Genomic DNA, 9,052 nt, shown 5'->3' with positions numbered 1-9,052 from the left:
TGCATTCCTTTTACTCGTGCTAAAGTGAGCAGTAGCACTGTGTGCAGAAACCCTGCTTTTCACCTGCTGTATGTGTAATATATATGTGTGGTATTTATTGAACTTAAAGCGAAGAATATGGAACAAATCATCTGTCAGCCTGGCTGTGGCACAACAGACACTGTGCTACAAATACCAGTTTGTGCCTCTTTATGAGGTTCATGAGTCCTACAGCTTTGGTTTCACTATTGCAACTAAAGTTAAAAGTCGAACTGCAGTGTGAACTAACCAAGAACTGCAATCGTGGCTGCTTAGGAGCTCTTAGCCAGCATAAAGCCAATGTAAAGGGAGAATCTGCCAAATCATAAAATTATTACAAACTGGTAGTTGTCGTTCTGTTAACAGCTGCACTGCAAACAAATCAGTCAAATCAGAGCCTGATGTTCCACTCCTTGTAACTCGTGTAGTTTTGATGCCAAGCAACAACACGTACAGTCATACAGTGCGGTGCAAAACTCTTGAGCCTCCTCTCACTTCATAATTGTCATCTTCCAAACAGCATTTTTGTAATTTTTTAAAGTGCTCTTGAGTGACATTTATAGGCTTTCTAAAGGTTTTTCAGTTTTTTCTTTGGACATTAGCAGATTTTTCACTTTTTTCCAGTCCCATCCATGTATCCAGCTATTTTCATAAGATCCAACATAAAACATAAAATCCTTTATGTTCCAGGGATAAAGAGATTAAACGTAGAAGACGATGAAGACAACATTTCCAAATACAAATGTGAAATATATGATTTTATTAGCTGAGCTTTGTACATTTCCAGACTGGTATTTATGAAGGTACAAGTAACTTCAACAAGTAATGGAATCTGAATGTGCAGTATTATAATTACTGTGAAGTGGAGTTGCAGCTGGAATTGGCTGTCAGTGGCAGGGCTGAAGTAGCTACCCTGGACAGTCACCTGCCCCCTACTGCGTACCATTCCCTCACTGCTTTACTCTGTTCAGGACAGGTCATGACAACGATCACCCAAGAAACCCCTCCCTAGTAAACCCTCAGACAGAACCAGCAGGACAACAGCTGCACTTTAACAGATTCAATTCACTGACATGAAACAAGATTAGAAATAAAATCATCCTTAACTCATCTGCTCCACTGACACTGACACCTTCAACGGCAACACCTTCACTTTACCATTAGTGTAAATGTATGGAATTATTTTATGAGTGAAAGTGTTATTGAAGGTGTGTATGTGTGTGTTAGTGTCAGGATCATAGAACAACATCTTTCGATTGTTCCAGTCAAGATTCACGCTGATTTTCTGGAACTTCTTCTGAACTGAGAGAGGAGTTTTTGGAGCCAATGGTGAGACTGCGTAGTATTTATCTAATATGTGCCGTATTCCCCATAATCCAGACAGTTTATCTCCCTTCCTCTCATCAGATTCTGCTAACAGACCCAGTACCCACCCTGTACTGTCTCCAATTTCCATATTCCAGCTGTGAGTCCCTGAGGTAAAGCCCACGGAGCCCAGGATAGAGATGTAATAATCAAACCTCTCTGGATTATCAGGAAACTGCTGCCTCTCTTCTCGTCGTCTCACACTGGTCAGATCTTTAGACAGGATGAGTTGTGGATGAGCAGTGTTTGGGTCCAGAATGAGAGGAGTGTAGGAGACCATGTCGTTCATGTTGTTCCAGATGTTGAAGGTCAGGTTGCCCAGGTGTTTGGCCTGGTCTATCAGAGCTCCTGAGGGCAGCTGTGGATCATCCAGCAGTGAACAGCGCTGGACTCTTTCCACTGCAGCCTTGTAGTTGTGCAGGAATGAGACGTCTTCAGCTCTCAGCTCCTCCTCTGTGGCTCTGACTGTGTCTGAAAGAGCTGCTATCTCTCTGCTCAGAGCCTCCATCTTCTCCTTCATCATCCCACTCTTCTGCTCCATTTCCTCCCTCAGTGCAGCCAGCCTGGCCTCCTCTTCCTCTGCTAGAAACTGGTGAAGCTTCTTAAACTGCTCCTTAATCTGCCTCTCTGTGTGTCGGGCCTGGACCTTAATGTGTTTTGCTGTTTGATCAAACTTCACTTGAACGTCTTCACAAATCTTTAACTTCTTCTTTAAGGCCTCCAGATTTTCCTGTAGTTCCTTCTTGTGTTGTTGTGCAGCCTCATCGATGGGTCTGAATCTGTGGTTGGTGTGTTTGTCTGAAGCACAGCAGACAACGCACACTGGCTGCTGATGGTCCAGACAGAAGAGTTTGAATTTTTCAGAGTGCAGACTGCAGAGAGCCTCTGGAGCTTTCTGATCTCTGTCCTGTAAGAACAACTCACACAGGTTTTTTAAAGCCCGGTTTAAAGGTGGTTCTGGCCTTGAAGACCTTCTCTTACAAATTGGACACTCGTGTGTTGGTCTCTCTTTCCACCATCTCTTCAGACAGTCTTTACAGAAGCTGTGGCTACATGACAGAATAACAGGATCTGTAAAGACCTCCTGACACACTGGACAGCAAAGATCCTCCTCTGATCTGGAAGCCATTCTGTGAGTAAAGCTGAAAACAGCAGATAGGAAGTACAGTCAGTCCTGGCTCCTCTCCCGTCAACAGCTTCAAGCAGCAGTGTTGGAGTTTTCCGCTTTTCTGTCCTTTAGCTGGACTCACTCAGAGGAAGCTGATAGTGTTGTCTGAACTCAGTTTGATCATCTGTGTGTCTTTACTAAGACGAATAGCCTGTTTCCTGGTTAGAGTCGGTTAAGGGCTGTGGAGAAAAATGTTGTTTCACTTGTAACTCAGGTGTTTCATTCCAGACTTTAAATGTCATCCTGCAAGTAGCTAAAACTATGTAAACTAGTTTTTTACAGCTTTTGCTTCACCCATAAACAAGGTTCAAGGATTCAACACATTCGCATCACATGTTAACATGAGGTGGAACAAAATTGTGTACACATGGTCCCGGAGTGAAAAGAAACAAAAATAATGACGAAAAAGATTTTTTTTAAGTAATAAATAAATAGTTGTTTTTTTTTTTTTGTTTTTTTTTTGAACAAACAGAAATGACAAGTAATAAAACAATACAATAAATAATACTATAAGTAGAGTGTAACAACCTGAGTACCAGTATGGAGTATGGGTATAGAGTGTAGATATAAATATAGGTGTAAAGAAAGACTTTAGCAGCAAAGGGCATGGTGACCTGCATTGATAAAGTGATAATAAGTGTCAATAATGGTTAAGGTGCTACAATATCAGTTCTTGTCCATTTATGCATTGAGAAGTGGTGGGTTTGCATTTAATGCTCCTCAGCCTCCTGCCTGAGGGGAGCGGGACAAAGAGTGTGTGTGGTGGGTGAGTGAGGTCCTTCATGGTACAGGTGGCCCTCTTCCTGCATCTGGAGCTGTATATGTATGGGAGGCTGCCTCCGTCCACTCTCTGTGCAGCCTTCATCACCCTCTGTAGAGCTTTCCTCTCTGCCACGGTGCAGTTTCCGTGCCACGCATTGATGCCAGAGCACAGAACACTCTCCACCACACTGCTGTAAAAGGAGATGAGGACTGAGCTCTCATTTCCCGCAAGCCTCAACCTCCTCAGGAAGTAACTTTACTGATCAGGCTGAAAGTGTTATTTTTCCAGGTGAGGCTGCTATCCAGGTACGTACTCAGGTACTTCTAGCTGGGTACTACTTTGTCTACAAATCCTCCGATTGTGTGTGTGTGTGTCTTCCCCTCCTGAAGTCCACAATCATCTCCTTTGTCAGAGATTGTTTTGCTTGCACCAGTCCTCCAAGAGTTCCACCTCCTTCCTGAAGCCGGTCTCATCATTGTTTGTGATGCATCCCACCACAGCTGTGTCGTCCACAAACTTTACAATATGACAGCCTGGATGGTTGGGTGAGCAGTCACATGTAGGCAGTGTAAACAGGAGGGGACTTGGCACACAGCCCTGAGGGGAGCCAGTGCTGAGGACCCAGGGTTAGTAATTTGTCAACAAGTTAGTTGTATTTAAAGCGGGATAGGATCCTCAAAGTGGGCGTAGAAGCGGTTGAGAGTCTCAGGCAGAGAAGGGTCCTGGGGCATTGTACGTCCCTGGTTTTGTAGTCAGTGTTGCACTTGATACCCCTCCACATACTGTGGGTCCTGGGATGTGGCTTTGGCTCTTATTACACCTGCAGTCAGTTCTCTGCTAACCAGAGTCTCTGTGCATCACCAGACCTGAAGGTGGCGTCCCCGGCTTCAGCAGGGCACGGACTCCTGCATTCAGCCAGGGTTTCTGGTTGATGGTGGTAACATCCTCCACACACTTACTAATGTAGCCTAGGACAGCAGATGTATACTCCTCCAAATCCAGCTTCTCCTTATACACCGCAGCATCCCTGAAGACCACCAGTTCACATAGCCGAGTTTTTTATGAGAATGTGCATCTAAGAAGTGGCCCTACAACGGCAACTGCCAGGGCTGGCAGTCATTAATAGGTTATTATGAACAGGTGAGTTTTGAGTTTAGACTTAAAAAGAGAGGGGGAAGTGATATTTTCCTATATCAAGAGGAAGGGAATTCCAAAGTTGAGGAAGCAGAAAGTCCTGCACCCCATGGTGGCTAAATGAGGGGACGGGATGGAAAAAGAAAGAGAGGACGAGGATCTAAAACACTGAGAAGTAATGGTGATCTGAACCAGATCAGCGAGGTATGAAGGGATGATGAATAGCATTAAATGTATACAAAAGTATCTTGAAATTGATGTGATATCTGACTGGAAGTAAATGGAGCTGCTGCAGTACAGGGGTGACGTGGTGAATAGAAGGGGTCCTGGTGATAATACGGGCAGCAGAGTTGTGGGCACGTTGAAGTTCATGGATGGACTTTTGACTAAGACAAAAAAGAAGAGATTTGCAGTAATTGATCCGGAAGGTGACCATGCCAACCATGCGATCCGAAAGTCTTTGAAGAAATGATTCAAGCCATACCTTGGATATCAAATGAGCCCTATCAGTCCTACCCAGGTAGTAGACAATAGTTTGGGTTTACTCTAAAGGACAATTCATACTACAGGATGGGAAAACTTTAATTTGCTTCTATTGGCACTCAGTTAAGGGAGCACCAATTTAAGTATTTTCATTAGCTTCTTATTTTATTTTATTGTATTTTTTTTTTTTTAAAGAAGCACTATTACTGTGCAAACAATTGATTGTGCAATTGTGAGTGTTTAGGAGTTTTACTGAGACAAATTGGTCCTTAATTGTTCACTTAAGCCCCTTGTGTGAAATCAAAACCTTCTGAACCTAGCTTCAGTAAATGTCTGGGGTCTCTATTTGAATTGATATTGTACTGGTCCTGAGTAGAGGCACTACACAGTCAAGACTTTTAATCTGTTGATTCACGTTGCAAACACACTTTCTCCATTTTTTTCTGTTTCCAGACAAGAGTTTGATCCCTTATTGTGATTTCTCTGAACACTATTTTCCACATGAGCTCTTATAGATGTACTGTTTCATGTTAATGTACAGAAAATGACATTTTCCACTTTTAAACAGTGAAACTTCATAGTCCGGGTTGAAAGGCTTGGCTGGAGACCAGAATCAATAGTTTGAGTCTTAAATGCGTGTAACAAGCTGTCTGAAAGTAGGTGACAAGCGGGGAGTTCACACACAAAGTTTACTTAAATATAAAATAATGTATTACGTGCACATGGAGGACCATGGGGGAATCCACAGCCAGTGAAACAATTAAACAGCATATGAGTGATCATATACTGTACATAGAAAGAGCAGAGGCCATACTAGCAGAGGTCAGAGAGGGCCTTGACATAAAGAAAAGATCTGTAACTGGTTGGGATGCTGGTGGAGTAGTTAGCGATGGTTAAAATGTCAGTTGGGGTCTTTTTGTGTGTGCTTCCTCACGTGTTCATCTTCGGCCCACAGTTCACACGTGTGCATGTTAGGTTAACTGGTGATTCTAAATTACATATGTATGTGGTGGAAGTGTGTAGTCAAAAGGATTTTGACTACAAAGCATAATACATTTACTCTGAGCTCAGAGTGGCCTTTCAGTAGATCACAGCAGGTTCCACTCCTGTCAGCTAACTGGAAGCTGAGGTTACATTTCTCACTGACTCACAAAAAATGCACGGGAGTAGATTAAAGAATGAATAATTCTCAGTTCCTGCTACAATAAAACGCATGAGATCAAACACATTGGTCTTTTTTAATGTTTAAAAAAATGTGTGAATGTCTTCTTTTAATGGCAGTTTGTTTGATAAGAGCTGTCAGGTGTCATGTTCAAGTTTGACCTCGTGGTGGCAGTGTTGCTTCTCTGTTTTAATGGCTGCACCCAGCCAGCAGAAAATCACGATAACAAAATTGTCAAAGTGCTTGAGTGTTTTCACTTGTTTTTCTTCAATGCTTTAATGATCAAATATAGATGTACCACAAAAAAATTAAAATAATTTTTTTTAATAATAATTCAAAAACCTTCAGAGATTAATATGTGCAGCTTTCACTGTTTTCAAACCAGGAATGTGATTCATAAAATCCATAATATTTCTATACAATTTTTTTCTTTTTATGTTAATTCAGCATGAAAGCTGCATGAAAATGTAATTTCATGTTTTGATTAAACAGAAAAAAATCAACTAAATGTGATTCTTTGCTCCAGTTTTGTTAAGTCTGCTAGTAAGATTTTATTTGAATGCATCAATTGACACATATGTGTGTCTGTGTAGCAGACAGCACTTTTATTTTAGATACGACTTTACTGATATGATGCACTTAAAGGGAATGAGGGGTGATTTCTGAGAATAAATCACAAATTTGCAGGAAGCAAATTGCAAAAAAATGTTGAGAGTCAAGAAATAAATGTTAATTTAGACAAAAATAATTTTAGGGATGAGAAACTCATCAAAATAGTCAGTGATATGATCATGATGATATCTCTTTTTATAGCTGATATAAAAACTGTCAGCAATCATCTATTTTAAAGGTTTACAGTAAACATAGATATACTCTTTGCTGTGAAAATAATTAAAACTCAAAAACATTACTGGGGCAAAAATTGTCAGTTCAGCAAATATGAACCATATCTCCTATAGACATACTTATTTTATTAGATCTTAATTTAGACTGTCACATATCTTAGTTACTATGGCAATAGTATTCTTTTTAATTACTTTGGATTTTTGCCATTCTGAATCACAGTGGCAGTTTTTTTTCTTGTTGATTTGTTTGTTTTTTAAACCATCACAGATCACCATAATCATAAGAACTGAAAGACGTTACCAGATCCATTTTCTCCAAAGATTTCAAACAGGCTGCATTTCAACTGGAGGCTGGTATGAATCCTGACTCTGCTGTTGTTTATGTTTTCTGTAGATGAGAAAACCAACAACAGCAGCAACAAGAAGCACAGCAGAAACTGACAGACCAACGACCAGTCCAACAGATCCATCCTCCTTCCCTCCAGCCTCCTTCCCTCCATCCTTCTTCCCTCCATCCTCCTTCCCTCCATCCTCCTTCCCTCCATCCTCTGTGTCTCCTCCTGTCTGACCTGCAGGTGAGAAACAGGTGTGAGGTGTCAGCTGTCAGGTAGGTGATGAGTAAAGAACAGAACAGAATCCATTTCCTCTTCAAACTGCTGTCAGACATTATCTACTGCACTCTGATCACATCACTCAGACCAGCTGCTTTCTACAAAGTCTCATCAACAACATCTTTAGAAACAAACATCAACAACCAGGAAGCAGCTTCACCTCTGATCACACACACTCAACTCTACTCACTCACCTGGAGGATCAACAACTCTCACGTCCATGATACAGATAGGCTTGTTGTTAATGAGTCTCTTCTTGAGGCTGGGTTCTCTCTGGACGACATGACACTCGTATGTTCCAGTGTCATTAATCGTCACATCCTTCACAATCAAAGACACGTCTCCATCCTTCATCCATCTGTCCAGCAGATCCACCCGGTTCTTAAAAGATGGATGCTGCTCTTCAAGTACAGACCCCTCATCTCTGTACAAAAGGACATACTCATCCAAGTCAGCTCTTCTCCACTCCACAACTATGGTGTTGTTGTTTGGAGCTCGACATGGCAGAGTGACGTCCTGTCCAGACTCAGCTTTGATGTTTTTCTGTTCTGAAAGAGGAAACAACACAGAGCAGAGAGGTTAAAGGTCGAAGTACAACTGTTCACCTGAACAAGGTGGAAACAACAAAGAGTGGAGTTGCAGACTATGTTTTTCTCTGTTATCACTAATCATTTATTTTTAATTCTAACTTATTTGGGAGGCTTTCTCTTTAACGCATGAGATAGTTGATGGCACTGAGTGTGCCTATGGTGAGGTAATAAAGAGGAGGTGCCAGGACTCGAGACTGGAAATAAGTAGAAAGAGGAGAAAATGTGAATTGTTCATTGTGACTGTCAGCATCAGGGCAAATGCTACCAATGCATTGCAGTGCAAAGGCACCCCGACCTCCTTGCATCAGCAGATCTGCTGATACTGTAGTCCTGTTGACAGTGAAGTATTCTCTTCTTGTTAAAGGACAACCTGTAGTTACTTTTTTTTTTTAATTATGTGCAAGAATTTTTGTTAGTTAGTTTGGAGAACATTTTTTAAAAAGCCAAAAATGTCACACTTTGACAGCACAGGCTGAGAGTTTTGAAGGATGCTCAATCATCCAGGTAAATAAATCCCAAAAGGTTGATTCTGTTCATCTATAAATGCTACGTCCAGATTAACAGAACAGAACCATCTTCGCATCAATGCCAGCAAGACGAAGGAGCTGGTGATTGACTTCAGCAAGGAGCCACCCGCTATTACACCAGTAAACATCCAGGGTTTGATACGGTAGAGGAGTACAAATAACTGGGTATTCATCTCAATAACAAACTGGACTGGTCTACAAGCACACATACACTTTACAAAAAGGGTCTAAGTCGTCTCCATCTGCTACGGCTGAGATCCTTTGGGGTGAACAGGACTCTCCTAAGGACACTTAGGACACTGTGGTGGTGTCTGCTATTTTCTATGCTGCTGCTGGGGTGGTGGAATGGCAGAGAGGGATGGGAGGAAACTCAAAAAACTGGTCAG

At 41.7% G+C, this 9,052-nt stretch overlaps 2 protein-coding genes across 2 annotated transcripts in view; both read right to left on the bottom strand.

Moving 5' to 3' along the window:
* Window positions 1-793: 793 nt before the first annotated feature.
* LOC146578725 (nuclear factor 7, brain-like) lies at window positions 794-2,740 on the bottom strand. Its single transcript, XM_085268868.1, has one exon. It carries the CDS (start codon window positions 2,510-2,512, stop codon window positions 1,121-1,123), a length of 1,392 nt encoding a protein of 463 aa, XP_085124994.1. The 5' UTR covers window positions 2,513-2,740; the 3' UTR covers window positions 794-1,120.
* A 3,653-nt stretch (window positions 2,741-6,393) lies between these two features.
* LOC146578722 (myelin-oligodendrocyte glycoprotein-like) overlaps window positions 6,394-9,052 on the bottom strand; it is a 50,763-nt gene continuing 48,104 nt past the window's right edge. The window contains exons 2-3 of the mRNA XM_085269155.1: window positions 7,744-8,097; window positions 6,394-7,447 (exon numbers count right to left, since the gene is read on the bottom strand). Of these exons, the coding sequence (XP_085125281.1) occupies window positions 7,263-7,447; window positions 7,744-8,097 (539 nt within the window). The 3' untranslated portion in view covers window positions 6,394-7,262. The remainder of the gene's footprint in view (window positions 7,448-7,743; window positions 8,098-9,052) is intronic.

Source organism: Mchenga conophoros, linkage group LG3, assembly GCF_057382185.1.
Source record: "Mchenga conophoros isolate Kocher_MC1m ecotype Shallow Benthic linkage group LG3, M_conophoros_male_GT1.1, whole genome shotgun sequence".
NCBI classification, from domain to species: domain Eukaryota; kingdom Metazoa; phylum Chordata; class Actinopteri; order Cichliformes; family Cichlidae; genus Mchenga; species Mchenga conophoros.
The sequence above is the reverse complement of the archived record's forward strand: the minus strand, read 5'-3'. Positions and strand labels throughout refer to the sequence as shown.